At 44.5% G+C, this 22,271-nt stretch overlaps 1 protein-coding gene across 1 annotated transcript in view; it reads left to right on the top strand.

The window, feature by feature from the left end:
- Window positions 1–2,507: 2,507 nt before the first annotated feature.
- ST8SIA1 (ST8 alpha-N-acetyl-neuraminide alpha-2,8-sialyltransferase 1) overlaps window positions 2,508–22,271 on the top strand; it is a 128,909-nt gene continuing 109,145 nt past the window's right edge. Inside the window, exon 1 of the mRNA XM_051639434.1 lies at window positions 2,508–2,749. Coding sequence (XP_051495394.1) covers window positions 2,508–2,749 — 242 coding nt within the window. The remainder of the gene's footprint in view (window positions 2,750–22,271) is intronic.

Raw genomic sequence — 22,271 nt, 5'->3', positions numbered from 1 at the left:
GAACCTCTCCCCGATGAGGAGAGGCTGAGGGAGCTGGGTCTCTTTAGCTTGGAGAAAAGGAGACTGAGGGGTGACCTCATCAATGTTTACAAATATGTTAAGGGTGAGTGTCAGGAGGACGGAGCCAGGCTTTTTTCAGTGATGCCTAGAGGAAGGACAAGGGGCAGTGGGTGCAAACTGGAGCATAGGAGGTTCCACATAAACATCAGAAAAAACTCCTTTATTGTGACGGTGACAGAGAACTGGAACAGGCTGCCCAGAGAGGTTGTGGAGTCTCCTTCAAAACCCGCCTGGACACATTCCTGTGTGATGTGTTCTAGGTGACCCTGCTCTGGCAGGGGCGTTGGACTGGATGATCTTTCAAGGTCCCTTCCAACCCCTAAGATTCTATGATTCTATGTTAATACTCTTTTTGTCTGTGTATATTTCTACGCAGCAACATACCAGGAACGAGAGAATGTTTTTCCTATTCTCAGGCACCAAAAAGGCATTGGGATTTCCAAGCTTATATTTTACTGGGGACTAAGTAGTAACCCTCTGAGATCTCTAGCTGAAAATGCTGTATAAACGGCCAGCTAGTATTTATTTTTATTTTATTGCTACCTTATGGTCAGGACATATTGAACTGTCAGACTTTCTTCTTGCTTTCCTTCCTTCACCCAAAACTTATTTCACAGCTTCCTTCCATCATTAGACCAGGGCAATTTCTGGACTTTCAGAGAAAGAGCAGGGGAGTTTGGGGTTGTCTGTTTTCAAACTCAGAAGTTGTGCTTTTCACCCACTGCTATGGTGAAATCTTAAACACAGGTTTTTCTTACGCCATCCTGTGCTAGGTGACCAACTGCTGACATTCTTCACTGGGCTTCAGACTATTTCAGTAGACCAACTCTGTAGTACTTCACGCGCCACCACCTGCCATGGTTGACACCTTTCTGCAAGGTGTGCTGTGCAGGCATGCATTGAGTCCCGCAGGGGATATTGTCTTGTGAGGCTGCCCATGTCTCCTTGCTACCTTAGTTCTCCCAGGTTTAAAGCACTTGAAGCCATTCCTCTGTTATTTCTCAAGCCTGATCATTTCTGAAGTAAGCCAAGCCTCTTCATGCACCTAAAAGTCTGGGAAGCAGCTGGCTACTAACTCATACAAAACTCTTTCTAGGGTTATGTGGGAACCTGCCTTGTCTCTCGGTGGGTCTGCTAGGTGCACCTGGAAGTGCTACACAAAACTGAGGGTACCAGCCCAGGCTGAATTTGCCTTGCATGCAATAGCCAGGAACTAGAGACTACACTGAAACTGGCGACTGTCTCTAATTCTCTTTGAAAGCAGTTGAACAAATCTCTTGTGTTTCAGCTCCGTAGAGAGGTGCTTTCTACTGCTGGACTCATCCTGTTGGCATGAATAGATCACACTCTCTCTGCTGCTTTAGGAGGACTGAGGGCCATGCATGTGGCACCCTCATCCTGCAGGGCAAGTGGTGGGTACCCAGCAGGAAACCCCGGCTGGCTCACGCTGCTCCTTCTTGCCTTGCTCCAGTGGGCGGACTCTCTGACCACTATTCCGCGCACCGGGCACTAAGTCTGCTAACTTACATTAAAAAAACGCCTTTATAGGATGTACTTTGACCAGGCGGGCACGGCGACCCTGGCTCCCAGGCTGCTGACTAGAACCCGGCTCCGACCGCAGGGGTCCCGCCAGGCGCAAAGCGCTCCCGCACGCTCCGCAAGGAGCCGCGAAGTGGGGATGGTGCGGGCAGGGATGGAGGGAGGGATGCAGGGGGCTGGGGTCGCCGCCGCCGCCCCCGGGCTGGGGCCGATGTCCGCCAGGGCGCGCTGGAGAGCGGCGCGGCCGCCGGGCCCGCAGCTGCCGGGGGTAAAGCCCGGTGTCGAAAGGGAGGGCGGGCGCCGGTCCCCGCAGCGGCGAGCCCGGGGCGGGGGTCGGAGGGTCTCCATCCTTGCCTCGCCTTCCATCCCTCCGACCCGGCTCGGTCAAGCGGGAGAGGCGGGGTGGAGGCGGGAGCGCGGGGCTGCACCGGCGGAGCGGAGCCCCGCAGCAGCCCCGGCTCTCGGGCCGGCGTTCCCCTCCCTCTCCCGGCGGGCGGGGGTCCGAGGAACTCCGCAGCCGGGGCGGGGTGGAAATTTACCGGGGCTGTCCGCAGGGGCTGTCCCAGGGAAGGAGAGCTAGCGAGCGGGCTCGGCGGGAGGAGGAGGGAGGGAGGGAGGGAAGGAGGGCGGGGAGCGGCGGAGCATCGTCTGGCGGGGAAAAGCTAGGGACCAAATGACTGTGAGCAAGGGCGGCAGCCGCCAGCGCCGAGAGAGGAGCCAGCCGCGCAGCGGCAGCAGCCCCGGCAGGAGACCCGACGCCGGCGGGGCCCGGCTCTGCCCTGCCCGGCGGGGCGGCGATGGCGGCGGGCGGCGGGCGGCGGGCGGGCCGCCGGGCGTAGGGCGGGGGCGGCGGCGGGGCTGAGGCGGGCCCCCCGCCCGCCCCCGGGGCGCCGCATGGCGCGGGCCTGATGCCGGAGCGCGGCCCGGCGGCGCGGCGGCGCTGCGGGAGGACGAGGATGGCGGGGCTGGCCTGGAAGTGGCCGCGCACCCGCCTGCCCGTGGGGGCCAGCGCTCTGGGCGTCTTCATCCTCTGCTGGCTCTACGTCTTCCCCGTCTACCGGCTGCCCGACGAGAAGGAGATCGTGCAGGGGGTGCTGCTGCAGCAGGGCAAGGCGTGGAGGAGGAACCAGACTGCGGTCGCCTTGTTCAGGTAGCGCCGTGCGCGGCCCAAGGGCAGCCAGGGACGGGCAGCCGGGGACGGGCAGCCGGGCGAAGCGGCGGGAGCCCAGCCGGGCGTCCTCCCCACCCCGCCGAGCCCCGAACTTTATTTTTTCCTACCCGACCCTTTGTTTTTTCCCAGCGGGCGAGGGGCAGGCAGGGCCCTTCTTGCCCAGCAAAACTTTTCTGGGTGGCTCTCTTTGCCGCGGGGGAGGAGAATGCGCTCGGCGCGGGAGATGGAGGCTTATTTCTCGCCGCAGGGAAATGAGCCTGTCTTGGATGCCTTTCCTAGGAGGGCTGAGGTTTGTGGAGCTTGCAGCCTTGCCTGCACAATAGGATGCTTCTCGCCTCCTGGGTAAGAGCCCCACCGGCAGCCGCTCTGGCTGCTGACAAAGCAAGGGGCTGGGAGCCCCGCTGCGCGTCTTGGCGGTGCCTGCCTGGGCTCGGGGTCTCCTGGGGTGCGTGAGGGAAGCTTTGTTCCTTCGTGTCGGCATCCTCGCTTCAAGGAACGCTTGGGAAGCACCTGACTGTCTGCGGTTTATTATAGAAACCACGTGAAAAGGCACCTTTTTCTCTTGTTTTCTTTTGACGTGGCTGGGAAATGGCGATATTCCTTGGAGTCCTCTTCATCTTCCCCAGCCGCACGGGAGGGGAGGGATGTTGCAGCCAGGGTACCACATTTGATAGCGATGAAGAACCAAGTCCCTGCAGCGGGGAGGGTTTTTTGAATGACCCTGGCATAAAAGCGTGTGCGGTGGAGGTTCGCATCCCCTCGGAAATTTCTCACGTCTGAGTAAAATACAGTTGGAAGAGAGGCTGATTTCTCTCCCTTTCCTGGAAGGAGGCTGGGTTTTCTCCCTAGCCTCCAAGTAGCAAATGAAAGATCAGAGTGGTAATCAAACTGCTTGCAGAAAGGCCCTCTTTCTTTAGTAAATACTAGAATGTATCGGAACCAAATTCCAAGGTGCTTCTTTTCCTTTTTTTAAATAAAGTTGTATACAGCTTTATTTGTTGTTCTTCAGTATTTTTTGAATACAACTCAACTTGTGTTTGCTATGAGCTGGAGCTGGCATGGAGTTGCTTAGGATCTTGTCTGTTGGGATAATGGGAACTTGACAGTTCTTCAAAAGCACATTATTCCTTTAGCCCCTGAGGCTTACAGGAAATATTAGCAACAAGAGGTGATAAGTGGGTGTGTGTTAATATCATCTCTTTGGGTAGGCTTGGAAGAAATACTCCCCTTAAGAAAGAGCTAGCAGTAAGGTACAGTAAGATGTCCGATCCTTTTACTAAAGCACTTAACTAGTACTAGAAATGAGGTTGATCTTCTTGCATACTAAGTCATCTTAGTACTGTGGTACCACAGCTTCCCATTTTTGGGGGTAAATGAATCCAGATTTTAAAAAAATAATTAACCTGATTTGTGATGTAGGAAAGAGTTTGATGCAATATTTTTCATGTTTGTAAACCGACTGTTGTTTGAAGATTGATAACGCTGCTGCAGCTTAGTTTAAAAAACGTTTAGACCATTTCCACCACGTGGTTTAGTAACAAAAACTCCGTGTTTCTCGTACACTATTCCACTTGCCCATCTGTTTTTCCACTCCCTAAGCTTAATGATTATCTCAGAGATGCTATTGAAGAGAGTCTCTTGTAGTAAAAGGACCTATTGTTTCTTGCCTGTGTCTCTTGATGAGCTGGTGCAGTACAATGAGCTTTACATCAATCTGCTTCAAAAAAGGAAGTTTTTAAGAGGAAATGTGCACTAGAGATATGTAGTGAGTATAACATAGTAGTCAAATAATTGTGATGTAAAACTGTAAATTGGCTTCTCTTAGTATTGGTAGAAGGTTATGAAATTGAAGTCCATGTCAGGTAAGCTTCTGTATATTGTGAGGTGATTAACAGACATAATGTCCTGCTCTTTGCTATGATCCTGCTGTCTGTATGCAAGAGCACTGTAAAAGCTCCAAGTTTCATTTTCTACTGGAAGCTGTTTATGAATTCTGGTCTCTGGTTTAATTGGTTACAAAGTACAGAGCTTCACAGAAATCCCTTGAGCGGACTTTGAAGTAATAAGGCTTTCTGTAACAGCCTCTTATCAAGTGGGTTTTAATATATAGTAATATATTGTATATTATATATTATTATACTGTATATTATCATATATATTATTATTTAAGAATGACATTGGTTGCTGTTCTTCCTAGTCCTCCTGCCACGTTCTGGTTACCAAACAATTTTGGTTTTACCCAAGTTTGAAGAATAAATTGGAATTTATCTGTGCTAAAAATCTGCATAAGAAAGTGCAAACTTTTACATTACTGCTTTGTATGATGTGGTGGCATTTGTGATACTGTACAGGGGTTTGAATAGCCAGGTTCTTGCTACACAGAGAAAACATCTGATGGCTTTGTGTCCTTCTCCTCCTATTAACTCACTGGGCTCCTATTGATGAAGTAAATTATTGTCCCTGAGTAATTAACTTGACCAAAGCATACTTTACAAACCTCTGAAGTGCTATTTTCCCTTTGCTTTCTGTACTTGGATCAAAGAAAACTTCAGTAAGTAACTTAGCAAGGTCAACGAAAATGTCTGGGGTAATTTGGGTTGAACCCTGACAGCCCAGTGCCAGTAACTCCTCAAGCTCCACGGTTCCTTCCTCCTTCTCTCTGTACAGCCAGAAACCTCCTGTAAAGGTCTGACCCACGTTCTGGTGCTTGTGGGATGGTTTACATGAGAGTTTTTTGCTTTGAATATGGATTTGCAGAATCGGTTTTCAAATATAAATACCAGGGATTGCTGCTTTTGAGGTGAGCATTGCCTTGCTGCAGCTGTGAATAAGGACAGTTTGTGGAAGTACAAAATGAGCAGGATGAAGCCTTTGACTCTGGCCTGAGTCTGTTTAAAGCGTGCTCTCAGCCCTCACTCTGCATACATGGCTTCCATGAGTAATCCTGGCGTGATGAGTGTGATGAGTCCTCCTGCCAGCAGTGCAGTGGGTGGCTGTGCAAGAGCTGCCTGGGTTCTTAGATGGAAGGACAGATCCTGGAATGCCTGAAGATACAATTGAGGTTATTGAAAGAGGTCTTGGTCCAAATCCTTTTCTTAGTCTTCATTTAAAGTCCTCAAATTTTGGGCATTTGGAGTTGAGCACAGCTTACTATTAAGTTATTGCTATTAGCTTCCTTTAAATTTCAAGAAACCCATGGCTGAGGGCAGCCAAATTCTCTGCTGTGGAAGCATCTCCTCTCTGACAAATGCTGAATAATAGTCCATCAGTCGGGTGGTAAACTGCTTGATCTTGAACTACAAAGTGGTCAGAATAGGAATGACGCCATCATTAGAGCCGCTAATGGCTAACGTGTCTAATTTGCCTACAATATAATGGTTTGTCATCCTGAGGTGGTTAATGTTGTTGCACCCTAATTATTCTTACAGATTGCTTAGGTTTTTTTTAAAGGCCCAGTGCTGCTTAAATTATTTAAGCAGCAAAAAAAGTTGTAAATTGCTGTTTGTTATTAGTGAGGTAAATGACATACAATTCTACTTCTAGGATTATTTTCTTTAAAATATTTTCAGTTGATTAAAGGCAGAGCTGGATCTTTTCATCTGCCTTACAAGCTCCATACAACCACAAATCCCAAGAGCTGTATGTTTATCTGACACTTCTGCTTCATTTGTTGCCCAGGGTGGACCTCCTCTGGGGAGTGAGTACTTTTGTGGTGGGCAGTGGGCTTTTGACTGTCAGGACTCCCACTGAAAGGGTGTGATAGTGATTAGTGATTTAGGTTAGGGGTTCTTCAGGGAGAGATGGGACAGTCTCATCTGCAAGGCAACAGAAAGGCTACCTTTGTGATTCAGATTGTGTTCTTGCTTCTGCTGCAGCAGTTTTGTGTGAGGCTGAAAGGTGCCTCATGCTTTATTCTGGGGGTAGGTTGGCTGAACTGGTGGCAGATGTGTCTTGTGAACTCACTGTTTGTGACCTGCCTCCAGTCCAAAGCATCTGCAGCATTTTGGCTCTGCTCCCCAGTGCTGTCATCTCTGTCCCGAGAGCCAAACTGGCTGGCTGGCCTTATCTTGGCAGGTGGCCTCTCCACTCCTTTTTCATCAGGTTTGGCCTCTTGTCCATTTTCCAGGGACAGAGAGGAGAAGATTCCGGCCTGAAATCACACAACAGGGTCAGCATCTGAACTGGACAGAATATCCAGATGTGTCAGAATCTGGTGCTTGCAGTGTGGATGTGGACAGACTGTGTGAAGCCTCTTCTACTGTTAGCTCCTGCATGCCTTGCAAAAATAACGCTCTGTCACGGCGACATGCCATGCCAGAGGGGGTCTTCCTACTGTAACCTTCTCTGCCAGCTGCTCTCTGCCAGCTGTTAGTGTCTGTACCTAGAGTGTAATCACAACAGGCACCGGAGAACATCCCCTTCTGCAAATCATTCTTCATTCTAGATTGTATTAAGACAGAACTAGAATTCCAGGTCACTTTTCCATCCAGGTAAGACAAATGTCATTGCCGAGTCAGTGAGAGTTTCTTCAGATGGCTTTTTTGCCTTCTCTTTTGATATGAACATTGCAAACTACATGAGTGTTGCAATCTTTCCTGGGATATTTGAAGGCAAATCTGAGATGAAACTTCATATTGCTCCAGTCAGGTAAGATTTTTGTCCTGCTTAAACAGCTTTATCAGATACCGAATTATTCCTGTTTCTTTCACTGAGACATGTGAAGAGTGAAATTAGGATTAGAGCTGGGAGATGCTGGATTAGATTAGTTCTGCCTCTGTGGTCCATGAAGCACTGTCTTGAAACCATCAGATATTTCCAAATGTGTGTTGGCAGTGGCCAAATCCAGCTTATTTTGCTCTCCTGCATAGGTGTCAATACTGCCTGGCTGTGTTTTTAACTTGGTTGTTAACACCTTGAATGACTTTTTTTGGTTGTATTTGCTGCATTGGTGATAATTTGGTATTTGTAATTCGTAGTTTATTGGTGTCTCCAAATGAGATGGGAAGTTGTTTTGGTGAACAGACACAATTTGAAGAGTAGGTTAAAGGTGAGAGGAGAGAAATGTTCTTATTCCATTTTATCATTTGGAGGCCGTGATGAAGAAAGCAAGCTGGAGAGAGATCTAGCACTGTATCTTCAAGGTCTTTATGTGTCTTTGTATACCTAAATTACATGAAAACAATGAGCATTAGTTATCTGAGTTAGCTCATGGCATCTTTGCAGATGTGGGCTGTGGTGGTGAGATAGGAGTTGACTTGAATTCCTGAGTTCCAGCTCATGGTATCCTCCTTCCTTGCCCCTAAGTAGTCTTACAGACTTTGATTCTGCCTTCCTCACAAAACAGGCAGTGGAGTTCCCTATTTCTACTATCTGCTCTTGCAGAGTTTTGAATTTCTGCTTTGTTTTGAATTTGTAGAAACTCCAGTGCTGTCAGCATTTATGGGAGGATGTAGCCAAGTCCCTGAGGCTCTTTTCCTTTTAGATGGGAGCATCCAAAGGCCCAGAGCCAGGTACTGGGGAACAGAAGGAACTTAACTGGAATTTAGGTTACCCAACTAGGGCCCCAAAAATCTGGTATGTACGTACACAGACACTGTTGGATGTGTGTATTTTCACATCTGTGCTTTCCCTTTTTCTGACTATAGAGGATGGAATGGGCACAGAATCATCCACACAGTATAGTAACTGGTGATTTATTCCTCTACTTGTAATTTTCATCTTCAGAGCAGTAAAGAGTGTTGCTCCCATTTAATGTGTGTTCAATGGCATATATAAAAAGTCCTATTTTTGAGGCTAGTTTCTACTAGGTAAATTCAGGGAAAGTGAATTGTCTTTCCCCCTTTAGAATTTATACTCTTGCAATGAGGACGAACCTCATTGAACTGAGGAGGCTGTTTGGGCTGCAGGCTTTTTTCCAGTTTTCTAAGCTTATTTTAAATCTTTCAATATATAAAATTTTGTTTCTATATGTTCTATGTGGTTCCCAAAATGCAAGAAAGTTGCTCCTAATGCTAAAACATTTTAACAGAGTTTCATGCAGTTAAATTAACACTGAAACATATTAATCTGTATTACAGTACTTGCAAACCTCAGTGGAGATTCAGGTTTCTGTCATGTCACAATTTTATATATAGAAGACCAGAGGCAATGCTTGGAATCTAAATTGATTAGATAAACACAGAGGGGTGGGGGTGGGTTGGTTCATGGCGCTGATGAGTCTCTTAACCCTAGTGAAGTCTTTGTCTATAAAGTAATTTTTACAGAAGCTCTGAGCTCCATGAAGACACTCTGTCTGTTGCCTTGACCTTAGTGGTACCTGAGATTTTTGACAAGGTGAATTATACTGCAGAACAACATCCTGGCACAAGCCAGGATTCTGGAGGTCCCTTTCCCACTGCTCCATTCAGGAAGAAGGTGAAGGCTTTGAAATTAGATTGTTACAAATAATTTTCTGGCCAGCAGAGTGGTAGGTTGTGTTGCATAAAATCAACACCTTGAATTATATTGACTTCTGTTCCATCTGCCTGGAAAGTGTCCTCCTAAATTTCTAGGTTTATATACTTTCTCTTCAAGTGGAGATGTGGTTACAATGAGGCTTTAAAGCTGCTGGAAACAGCTGAGTAGAAATAGTTAACTTTTTAGTCTTCCATTTTTGCTGTGAGCATAATTTCATTTCCTGAAGAACCATTTTTTTTTTTTTCCTTCTATCTCTTCTTCAGTATATTCTCATTCTTAAGATCCTTAATATCTTTCTCAGGTTTCAGGGGACCCCTGGACTCTTTGGATGGCTCCTTTTATGATTATTGAAGCAGCATCCATAGCAGTAACATAGAGAACTTGTCGGAAATTATTTACTCCTTTATCTCCCTCCCCTACTGAGTTGCCAGTCACCTTCTTCAGAGTCCTGCTGCTCCCAGTGATGCTCAGGGCATCTGTCATTTTCCATCCTTGACATGCCAATTGTTTGCTATCAGGCTTCCCAGGTAGACTGCAGACTTTGCCCTAATGTAGTAGCAAGATAAAGTTTTTACTTATCAGGTCTCCTCTACTGTGAGGATGCACAGCCAGCTTTAATTTAAAAGCTGCTATATAGTTCTATATTTTAAGGAGTGTTAGTAAAACAGATCAGCTATTTTGCTTGCTTTCCTGTGGGAAAACCTGCTCTGTCTATTTCTGGAATGCCTGGAGTGGTCATTGCTGTAATAGAGGAGTAACAGCTTTGTATTTCCTGTAAAAAATGAAAACAACCAATTTTTTTTTTCTTTTTGTTCCCCTGTCCCCCCCAGTAAAGAGGTTTTAATGCTTTCCTATGTAGTCTGTCTTGGCCAAGAGTCAGCTCTGGGAAGGCTGATTCATCTGCTGCAATGTTTGGAGTTTACATCATAAATGATTTTCTCTTTATGCTGTTGGTCCCAGAGTACCATGTGTCACAGTGCAGGGTGATGAAGTATCTACTGCTATAGCTAGTACTCAGAATTGCCACAAGAGTTGAGACCCAGCCCAAAAAGCACTCAAATATGCAATGAGGGGGTGATGCTGAATCCAGGGCTCACCAGTGCCTGCCTCTCTCCGTGAAAGGCAGTAAGACTTAGGCTTAATGGTAAATGGGATGAAGATTCAAGTTACTCTATTATATTTAAATCTTTTTGATTTTGACTGTCAGGAGAGGCTCGATTCTGCTTTCCCGGGTACTTTTACATGGTTAAAGAAACATTGTTATAAAGGAAGTTACAGAATTCTTGTCTCCATGACTTAGTTGTCTCTGCTAACTGAGTATGATGGGGGTTGGAATTAGAGGACCTTTGACGTCCCTTCCAACCCAAACCATTCTGTGATTCTAACTTCAGGTCTAGGTCACCACTGAAGTAAGTAGGGAGTCCTACTGAATGATTACCAGTCAGTTCAGAAATTATCATTCATGCCATAAGCTTGCAGAGACATTCTGTGCTCTGAAGGATTTTCAGTCCAAGAATATGTGTAGTGAGATTTAGCCCACCTATGCAGATTAGGAGTTTTGATTAATGGAGTGGGTTTTCCCGCTGTTAGTACAGGTTTTAATGTGAAGAAATATCTGGGCTATTTCCTAGTGACAGGCTGCCTGAATGTTTATTGACAGAATTATGCAAATACTTGTGCTGAGGGCTTAGTGGGGGCTGGAACTTCTTGCTACTGGTACCTGGAAGTACTAGTTTACTACTTGTAAAATGATGAATGCTTTTATGTAAATGTTCGTCTTCTTTCCATGTCTTCCATTGGAGTATTAATCCATTTAAGAGGGAATAGAATAGATCTTTATTCCATATGGAATACTCAATGAGAAATGAATCCCTGTTCCTGGATAGTAACTTACAGTTTTACTTTGTTTTCCCTAATTAGTTGCAACGTTATCAATGCTTACACGGTCTTATTTTTTCTAAATGTTGAAAAACTTTTGATTATTGATGGGTAAATATTTTAATTACATATCATGCTCTTACATTAGTCAAAAGTCCTCACCAGTATTTAAATTATGGTATGTTGCTATTTGTAATAGATCGTGTGCTCTGTCTGGCTCAGTATTTAGAAGCATGCGGGTGGAATCAGACACACGCCTTTGTGGGGCGAAACATCAAAGAGGACTAACCAGATTCTAAGGTTAATAAAGAAGGCAAAGAATGAATCTTCAGCTACTGATGAAATTCAGATTCTCTACTTTTCACCACAATTTTTTTCTTTGAGCTAAGTGAGCACTTGCTTTAACTATTGTCTTTCTCCTTTAGCTGTTCTTTGTTCCCTGTTCTCTCCATTAATCTTATCTTCTATTAAAGTCCCACCTGGAGAGAAGTAAACATAGCCATGGTAGAGCTTGTGTGCTATCTGCTGCCATTGCCCTACTCAGCTGCCTGGTATGTGCATTTTCCTCTCCCCCCAGATCTGTCTTGAGAGTTTTTGGTCTCTGTCATGTCTCGCTCACTGAGCAGGGCTGCAGGTCAGCAGCACACCCCTCAGCTTCATGCCCTCACCTTGCATGTGCTGGCAGCCCCCCAGCAGCTGTGTTCCCTGGTGCCTCACAGGGCGTTGTGCTTTGGGCGCTGCAGCATCACCCCATGTCCCAGACCCACCCTGACAGCCCAGGGGTCTTTCAGTCCTCTACATGCTGGCCCTGTGGCAGCACCTTCATTTCATCCTCAGGTGCTCCTCAGGACTGCTGCTCCCCTCACAGGAGTTGGAGGGTGAAATGGTATTTGGCAAGCAGCAACTTAGAGCACAGTGAGAGCTGCTTGTGTGGAATGGGAGAAAATCAGGACGTGAGGAAAGGCAAGGAGGCAAAGAACAGAAAGTCTAAAAAAACAGAAAATGTAAGTCTAGTTGGGGAGGTGAGCATTAGTATTTGTTACTCTTTCATCTTGTAGCATCTTTTCAGTTGATCTTTGTGTTCTCTTGTGGTGAGCCTGACCTGTGGGAGTCATTAACTTAGTATGTTCAGTCTCCAGGTCATGTAGAAAGCTTGGAGGGAACAAGAGAGCTGGGAGTCCCAGGAAAGGTGGGGGCTCCAAGATCTGTCTCCCAGTAGCCTGCAGCAGTAGACATCCCTAAATAGCTGAAAGTGTTGTGTTTACATTGTAAGCTTTGGATTACCCTTGCTTTTTTATGGATGATTTTACCATTCATCTGCTTGGGCACCATTAGGTTCTTCCTTCTCTGAGCAAGGTTCAGACTCTTTGCAGGCTCCTGCATTGTGCCATTGACTACTTAGTGGCAATGTAAAAGGCATGAGAATAAATCCATATAGAGCATTGCCGTAATAGGAGGCAGAAAGGAAATGCATGAGGCAATCATGAGGCAATAGCAGAGGAGTGCTGTTGGCTCAGATGAGAATGAGAACGATGGGGAGAAGTCTCTTACCACAGCTTGCAGATTGTAGCAGTGCTCGCACAGCCTCCTGCAGGGCTCCTTGCCTTTCCTGCCCTCCCTCAGATTGCTGCTCTAGGAGCACAAATAGTGACAGAGCAACCTGTGCAGTTGTTAACCCTGAAAAGAAATTAAGAAGAAGCAGGCACAAAAGGCTGTGAAGTGGGGAAATTGTTGGCTTGTTTCTTCCCACAGCCTTTAAGCACAGGGATGGGTAAGAGCAGTGCAGTAGGGTCAGTGAAGTGGCGAGGTCCAGAAGCAGAGGATTCTTCTGTATTGCCTTATGTAGGATGCTTTGCAATGAACCCTCCTGCCTGGCATGGGTTCACACTTTTCAAATTTTTTTTCCAAATGTTTGCTCCAGGTGAAAGTCTAGGCTAGTGTGCACATGTGTGTTTGATAGGTATGATGAGGGTAGCAATTTCTGGAGTATGTGACTGAACTACCAAGGTACCTGGAGTTCATACTAGTGCTTGAAACCTGTGAGCACAAATACAGAGCTACAGAGCTTGCATCAGTGGAAAGCTGTATGTTTCTCTGTGATCCAGGTGTTTCTGCAGAGCAACAAGACTTCCAGAAAAGTCAGAACAAAGAAAATTTTAAAAGGCAGGTGAACAGATAAGGAGGATCTCCAATGACAGTAAGTCATGTCTTGGGCAGGGAAAAGATGGAGAAAATGCTTTTCTAGCAAGAAGGGAAAAAAAAACTCCACAAAAGGATCTGTGAGGTGCACAGAAAGATCATGGGCCATGCTGGAGCAGTTGATTGCAACCCAGGTTGAGTGAAAAATACTTTTGACAGAAATACATGCTGGTTTTAATTTTTATCTGCTTTTTACTAGACATCTGTAATTGTTATGATGCTAACTAAGAAATACAGATGGGATGAGAAACCTAAGTCTGTCTGCATATGTCTGTCCTGCGCTTCTGAAGAGTTATCTGTAAATCAGATACTTCGACCTGTAAGTTCTCGGAAAGTTTATTCTTCAGCCACAACTGTTCCTTGGTTACATGGAGAGTTCAAAATTTATCATTGTGAGGGTCTTAATTCAGGACTATTAGGAAACCTTTTAGTAGGTTAGTAGACCTGGTTAATAGGTCAAGGGAGGTTCTCCTCCCCCTCTACTCTGCCCTGGTGAGGCCGCATCTGGAATATTGTGTCCAGTTCTCAGCAATTCAGTTCAGGAAGGACAGGGAACTGCTTGAAAGAGTCCAGTGCAGAGCCACAAAGATGATGAAGGGAGTGGAACATCTCCCTTATGAGGAAAGGCTGAGGGAGCTGGGTCTCTTTAGCTTGGAGAATTAATGTTTATAAATATGTCAAGGGCGAGTGTCAGGAGGATGGAGCCAGGCTCTTCTCCAATGATAGGACAAGAGGCAACAGGTGCAAACTGGAGCATAGGGGGTTCTGCTTAAACATATGGAAGCCTTTATCACTGTGAGGGTGACAGAGCACTGAACAGGCTGCCCAGGGAGGCTATGGAGTCTCCTTCTCTGGAGAGATTCAAAACCCGCCTGGACGTGTTCCTGTATGACCTACTCTAGGGGATCCTGCTCTGGGAGGGGGTTGGATTAGGTGATCTTTTGGGGTCACTTCCAACCTGTAACATTCTGTGATTCTGTGATTTTGCCAAGGACCACAACCCCAACTGTTTTCAGGCTCTGGAGCTCTGATCCTCAGCAGTCCAGGAGATGTTCACCTGTGAAATTTCACCTGGCTTGCTTATGGGTCCTCCTCTCCCAAAGCAAAGCAGGAGCAGATGCTGGACTCTACGCTTGCACTTAGGGGCTGTTAATATGCCTTGGAGAATGTTACCAAGTCTACTATTGCCCACCCTGTAATAATTGTGCCAGCTCCTGCAATCAAGTGAATGCGTGATAGACTTTATTTCATGGAATAAAAACAAAGAAGGAATTTTTTTGTTCTCATAGCTAAAGCAAAGGGCTTGAGAACATGGAAGGTGGCTTGTGCCCCCAAAGGCAAATAAAAATCCATTGTGGGTTGTTGTTTTTCAGATGTCTAATTTCTGTGCCTTAATCAGAATTTTGGGGGCCTGACTCATGATTTTTAAATGCTAGGGATTGCTATAGTGAGAATTACATATCAGTCTATAATTAGTTACTGCTTTTTTTTTTATTGCCCTTTTTTTTTTTTTTTTTTTTAAACTAAGGAAACTGCAACAGTGAAGGGAATAGGAGAAACAAAACTAATTTGGGCATTCCTTTATATGGGCATTCCTTTATAGGTCATATTATTAATTGAACATTTTGTCTTGGCACCCAGCAAGGATCTAGCACAAACAGACTTGGTGAGCCTTATGGACAAATGCTGAACATCTCCAGGATTTAGTATTCCCACTTGGATGAAGCAGTAAAAATGCACATGAGATTTTTTTTTTTTCCTATACCACTCCAGTCATTGCCTTTATATATTTAAGCATATCCTGAAAAGAACGGCTGAGTTGGAGCTTAAGCTAGCTGATCCAAAAATGATAACAAAAAAAAAAAAGTAAACCTATCATTTAAGAAATCATGTGTTTTGATAGTTCTGTTTAGACAAGAAAACAAGTGAAAGCACTTATCTAGCATAGTTCGGTAAATGCTAATGTGTCCAGCACGTGATAACATGTTTATTTTTGCCTTGGGTCTTTGATGAATGAACATAGTGATTTCTCTCATCTTGCTTAAAAAAATCTTTTTTGTGTTTCACTTGTCAAACAGGCCATCGCAAGTGAAAGTCTTGTAGTAAGAGGGTGGAGTTTGTTGTTCTTCCACACCTAATCTGTGGAAAAATGTATTGGCTGGCCTAAGTAGTTACACTGTTGGTGGGTTTTTTAAGTTTAGTTTTAATTAATTTTAAAATTCTCTGTTCTCTTCTGCTGCGAAACAGCAGATCTACGTCATGGAGAAAAGCAAAGTTACTTTTGTTGGCATGGGGAAAGTGGTGGGGCTTCTGGTGGGAGGTGGGCTCTCCATAGCATAATTAGGAGCATGTGTGTAGTTTGCTTGCACCTGAAATCACGGGTCAGCCTAGATGAAGATGAGTTTGCTCAGGAGCTTAATAAGCTGTTTCCCAAATTTAACTTGATTATTTGATTTCAGGTGGTGTCTTGTGAGGCTGTGCAGTCTGTCCTATGAGACTCTTACTTCATTCCATTTAAGATCTATGACTAATTTTGCCTTAGAGAAATTAAAAATGAATCCTAAAAGTCCTGAGGTGGAAGTTGTTTTCACTCATGAAATGCTTGCCGTGTATAGGTATTTCTTAAACAGTTTGATAACTGCTAAGAACAGATTAGCTTTGAACAAGTTTAATGAATAAATAGGCTTTGTCATTTCATTATCACCTTTTTGGGTCTAAAGTAAATGGATTGAATGTATCAGGGAGGAAAATCTCCCAGAACACTGACTCTTGACTAGGCATTGAGCACATGAATGGGATTTAAAAGTATTTTTAAACTAACTTTCAGGCAATATTCCTATCTTAAAATGCCTAGTTGAAGGACTAAATAGGCTGAATGATTCGTTTAATGAATTTTTACTCTTGTCTTCATACTTAACAGATTTTTAAAATTGCTTGAAGGTTTATTTAGGGTTTTTCATGCTCTTTTAGCAGCATCTTTTAAATATTGATACTGTAAAAGACCATAAAACTTAACAAAGTTGATTCACATGAAAAGTATGTTTGGTACCTAGGGCTAGTCCTTCCCTTGAGGAAGCTAGTCTGCCTCCTCTCAAAACACTACTAGTAAACATTTTGTTCTTTGTTTATCAAAATTTGTATGACTTTGAGTGTCTCAACAGCAGACCTGCACTGGTCCATTCATCCACTTCTCTTTAAACTGAAGCAGTTTGTGAAAAGTGTACTGAAAGTTATTCCCTACAGCCAGCATTGTTGTAATGTCCTCTCTGCTTACCAGAGCCCCCTGTGAGCACCATTTTCTGTTGCTCTTTTAGCAGCTGCTTGCTGGAGGGATCCGTTGCTATCTTATGGCATAATACCTGGACCCTCCTGGTATTAGAAAGGGAATTAAATATTACAAGTGTGCTGGTATCTGAAAGGTTTTGTGCTTCCTTTCCCTGGTCAGGCCCTGGCATCCCTCCCTGCCTGGAGGCCAGGTGATGGCTGTGGATGCTGCTGTCCCTCTGAAGAGCTTACTCACAGGTGACATTGTGAATGCGCAGGCCCAAGAATAACTTGTGCCCTGGTGTTTTTGAAGCAGATTACCTAAATGCTTTGAATCAACTCCAGAAGTACCTCGGTTATCACCAGCAGCTCTTCACACTTTAAAGAGGAAGTTGTTCTATAAATAGCAGTGCTAATTAGGCTCAGTTCCCTCAACTCTTTTTGTCCCCTGTGAGATGAAGGTAGAGTGAGAAGCAGTGGGTGCTGACCCAGCAACCAGCTGTGCTTGGGCAGGGTGCACAGCTTGGCTGGCTTGGAGCTCATACATTTGGAAGTCTTTCTCCTACCCAAGTTTTCACAAAACTTGTAGGATCTTAATTGTATTTGATGCTTTCCCTCTTTCCTGCTCAAATATTGCTGAAGCTAACCAACAAATTCAGAAGTCTTCGAGGTGGACAGGATGGGTGCCTCACTTAAGCTTTGTTTGCCATCCCTATTTAAAATATATCCTTTCCTACCAGGTACCTGCAGAATTGCTTGCTGGCTGCTGGAGCTCTGCCTCTCTGGCTTCTTCAGCCTCTCTGGGCCAGGCCAGGCCAGTCCCTGCTCTCCTTGCAGGGAGCCTGGCTCAGATCAAACCATGAACCATAGCAAGCCATCAAGCCAGGAGCAGACAAATGCATGTATCCTCAAGGACAAGAGTGCTCTTTCATTCCTGCAATAAGCCACGTACAATATTCCTTCTCCCCATCCTGCATTCGTCTTGTCCTGCTTGCTGGCTGTTTTCATCCTTCATATATTCTTATTCTTATGTAAAAACTGAGTTTTCCACTGGGAAACATGTCAGAACCCTCTTGTGGGATGAAAGGCAGGGATTGTGGAGAGGGAAAATATATGTGCTTGGAGGGAAGGGTGGGAGGGGTGAAGGTGAAGTGGGAAGGTGGAGGGGTCTTGGGAGGTTGGAGTGGAAGTGGTAGATTGGTAGGGTTTAACACAATAGAGGCAAGTAGCTTGTAATAGCAGGGGTGCTGAGAAAGAAATATTAAAAGCAGATAATAAAGTAAATAAATGTTTATATGAAGCAGTGTAGCAGAGAAAGAAAGACTGTAGTTAGGAAATTTGAGAGCAAGTATGTGGATAAATCAAAAGGGTAATCAATTAAGAATGAAACACTAGTGAAATGGACACTTAGCTCAGTTAGTTAGACAAGATAACCCAGGGAGGTAACAATTAATTAAAACAACATGGGTTAAATTATAATCTAGTTAAGAAGATCTAGTATAAGATGGAAGGAGTAAATTGAGGGTCCAGTTTCAATGGCCTATGTGAGGTCTGAGAGGCTATAAAACTGTAATAGGAGAGGGCATTTTCATGCCACAGGATAGGAGGAATGGAAATAATTTTGCTCTAGAGATGACTGTTAAAGTGGTGAAATTTAGAAGTAGAACGATGAAATATGTGGAGTACAGCCCACTCACTGCAGCTATCTCTGGTACCTGTTCTACTTAAGAGCTGTGGTAGGGAAAATGTCCATATGGTTAGCAATAAGATAGGAAAACAACATTTGTTGCTCTGTTTTTTTCATTCTGTGATTGCATGTTGCCAACTAGACAATCCACAGACTTGGCATCTAGTGAACTTTATGTTTGCTGAGGTTTAGACTGTCTTCTGGGACACCAGCAGCTTATGCTTAGGGAAGATGAATTACAGTGGCAATTATTTGGCTTCTCATATCTAAATCTGGGGTTGGTTACTATGGTTTAGGGGAGAGACTTTAAAACAAAGGCACTCTTTGTTGTCTCTGGATGCTACCCGTAACATTTCTGCTGAGATGACTTCTCGCTCTAGTAGGGTCGTACACATACATGGCTGGCATTTCTTTGATGCTTGGATAATGTGTATTTAGAAGAGAGGACTCCAGCTGCACTCTGCTGAGAATATTCAGCTACTCCAGAATTCCTAGGCCACCTGCATAGTTTTGGTTCCAAGCTGTGGAATAGCTCTGGGAAGATGAGGGATTTGTGGGGGCAGACATGAAGCTTCTACACTTCTGGTTGTCTAAAGCCAGCACTTTCTCTGGGCTGATCTCACCAGGCAGGAGGCTGAGCGGAAAGCAGTGAAATTATACATCTCAGGTGTTTTCTCCCTCTCTCTTTATAGTTTTGCAATATTTTCACCATCTAGCTTCTGCCCCAAATATGCCTGCTTTCCAGTGGCTGTGAAAATACACCCTTTGGGGATCTGCAGGGCAGATTTGTGAGCAGTGTGCAGCATAAATCATTTGATAACAGACTTTTATTACAGTGCTTAAGAACACAGAAATGTCATTAGTAGGACAGATTATTAGATTAGGTCAATTTAGTTTAGTTTCCAGTATCTCTGTCAAAGACTGGCACTGAATGGTGCAGAGAAAGTCATGCAATAGATAAGGATATGTAGTAAAATCTTCCAAATAATTTGTGTCTCAGATTCTTATAAGGCTTACCCTTCAGTAACTTAGCTTACTATCTCATTCACAATCACTGTCGTTAACTGTAACAAACTTTCATATTCTTGGTGCATACATAAACAGTCAATCCCTTCATAACCTTCATTATGCTTCATTTAGGAAATGCAGGTGTTCTCAGAATAGTTAGGTCTTAAACGTATCTCATTCTTAGATTGCTGTTTAATCACTTACAAAGATATATTTCCTCTTCAGGTGATAAACACTTTTTGTACTAATTTGCTTATTTACCTAGTGGGTTTTTTTAGATTGTAACATTGTACTAGAAAACAAAACGTCATCATGCTGTTCAAAACTAAATGGCTTCAGCCTTGCAGTAAAAAGTTTGATTACTGTGCAAACAGAGTTATTGCTCTTTAAAATTGATCAGTTATTATTTCTGAAATATGATTCTTCTTTCTAAACAACTAACTGCTTGAATTTCTTGAGATGAATAGAGTAGAACAACTGAAGGACATTCCTGTGATTAAATATAGCTCTATAACTTGTCATGTGTTTTTGAGCTGCAAGGTGAATTTTCAAGACAAGTTTGACACCTACAAAACTGGCAATTTGACTGCCCAGTTGCTGAATGCTCTCAAACTCTGTGAATTTTCACCAGCTAGTTTCAGGCCGGGGTGCTTTGCATGTAGTGAAAGGCTCAGTCAGAAGTGTTCCTAGAAAGCAAATGTTGGGTTAACTTTTGTGCAGAACAACACATCCTGTGGATGTGAATGTGAAAGTCTTCTCACACGAGTCATGGAGACTGACATCTATCTGCCTGACAGGACACATTTCTCATGTTCACTCAGTAGCAGGAAGAAAAACCACAAACCCAGCAACAGTATTGGAGTCTATTGCTGGTTCGTCATAGAATCAGCCTGGTGCTGGGGCGGAAGGGATCAGAGAGAGTGTTCTGGGTGGCTGTGTCTTTGGGCCAGGGACGGCCTCTGCTCCCTGCCTCTGCTATGGAACCCTTGGTTTTGACATGTAGTTTCTGCAATACTTATAAGTGATTATGAACTACTTCCAGTCCAGACTGGTGAGTTCAAGATATTGTAGATGAGTCAATATCAAGATGAGTCAATAAACTGTAGAATCTGCTACTCTCCTTCCTTACTCCCCGCAGGATTGTGAATGCCACTGTTTCATGGACCAAGGTTCTGTTGATTAGTACATTCCCAACCAGTGCTTCTTTGTTAGTGAATAGTAGTAGATCCAGATGTAAGTTGACCCATCTGTATAAAAAATTATCCCTGATACACTCCAGAAAGCTCCCAGGTTGCTTGCATCACTCAGTTATGCTCTTCCTGTAGATGTCAGAGAGATGTCTCGTAGTGGACCCAGAATTTGTCATACAAAGACTTCCCCTAGTTGTTTAAAGGAAGTTTCTGTTACCAGCACTATGCTTTACTCTTCTGGAACTGACAGTGTGGATGCCTGAGTATAAGTAAACATGGGATACTTATCTCTTTGTAGGAGGAATGGGGAGTTGCTCAAGACCACCTGCAGCTGTAGGTGAAACAATAGAGTATGAGAGGCAAAAGGTAGATGGGAAACAAGAAGATAGTTCCTCCTTCGGGCAGAGGAGTGCTACCTGACATTGGTTAAAGGTCTCTGCTGTCTTGAAATAGTTTGTTCCCCACAGTGATTGCCTAAGCTTGAGATGAAGGTTGATGCACTACACTTCAGCTTGTGGCCTGTTTGCTATGGAGAAGGGCCCTGGTGGTTGGAGCTCCAGATGGGCAGAGTTTGCCAGTTCTTTAGGAGAGGTACAGCTCCTGTTCAGTGGGATAGCTTGAACACGCCAACCTGAGAGACTTTGTGTGGCTGTGAGTTTAGTGTTTTGTTTGTAACTGCTGGTTTAGAAATTCCCCTTTCAGCTCTTTTCAGAACCTAGTTCCAGTATTTTTTATTATTTGGATTTCTTTGGATTATATGGGGAGTCTGTAAAAACTAAAGCATGGCAGCTCATTAGCTGTAGGGTTTCAGCAGTCCTTCAAGCAGAACTGGTTCCCTGTGATGTGTGTGGCTGTATATGTCAAATGCTTCAGATTTCCCTTTTATTTAGAATTTCATAATGTTGCACTATATGTAATTCTTGTGGGCCTTACAAGGTAGCTTGTTTTGCATTGCTGTAGTATGCCAGACAGCTACGTAAACAGCAACACTTCACCTCTTTACTACCTTAACTCTAATGAATCCTGTAACTGGGGTTTTGGGGGTTAAAGAAGTCTAAGAAGGATGGAAAGCTATGGAAAACTCTCAACCAGTGGAGCAGAAAAAGGAAGGAAAGTAAACCCCTGGGCTTGAATTCTGACAGGAGCATTTCCCATAGCTGTATGGAAGCTGTTTTGCAGCACTGGAAGCCTTGGGTTTCCCAAAACCGCCTGCCTGGTGTGCATGCCTGTGCAGAGGAGGTGTGATCATATTGCTGGGGCAGGTCCAGCAGATGGTGGAGGCAGGAGACGTAGGTGGAAAATAAACGTCTTGGCAACATTAGGTAGGAGTCATAGCATGTAGTAATCCCTGTGGTTTTGTGTTTGATACTGGTTTTGTTTTTTTGTGTTTTTAGGATTTTTCTCTCACATTTAGTGTTAATTTGTTAAAGGCCACCAGATTAGAGAGAGGGCTGAACCTGGGTACATTGCTATTTTTTGCCAGGACTTCAGGCCTAAAAGAGCTTAGTACTTAAGTCATGTTTATCCCCAGGGAAGCTGTTTGATTGCTCTCGGTAATGGGGTTTGTGCATTCCTGACTTATTCCCAGCAGCACAGAGCATAGCACAGCAAGCTAGTTAGATTAGGATGTACTCAAACATGGTTCCTGTCTCCTCAACTCTTCTTTTTCACTGCCAAACAACTGCTTGGTTTCTACTTTGGCAGATTCTTCTATGCCTGTTTAGGCAGCCTGCCCACCTCCAAGCCCCCGAGCCCTAACCGCTAAACATTGCGGTGTGGTGTGGAGCTCCATGTTTGCAGTGAGTGCTGCCAAATGCCA

Source organism: Apus apus, chromosome 1, assembly GCF_020740795.1.
Source record: "Apus apus isolate bApuApu2 chromosome 1, bApuApu2.pri.cur, whole genome shotgun sequence".
NCBI lineage: Eukaryota > Metazoa > Chordata > Aves > Apodiformes > Apodidae > Apus > Apus apus.
This window is presented reverse-complemented; position numbering and strand designations above follow the sequence as displayed.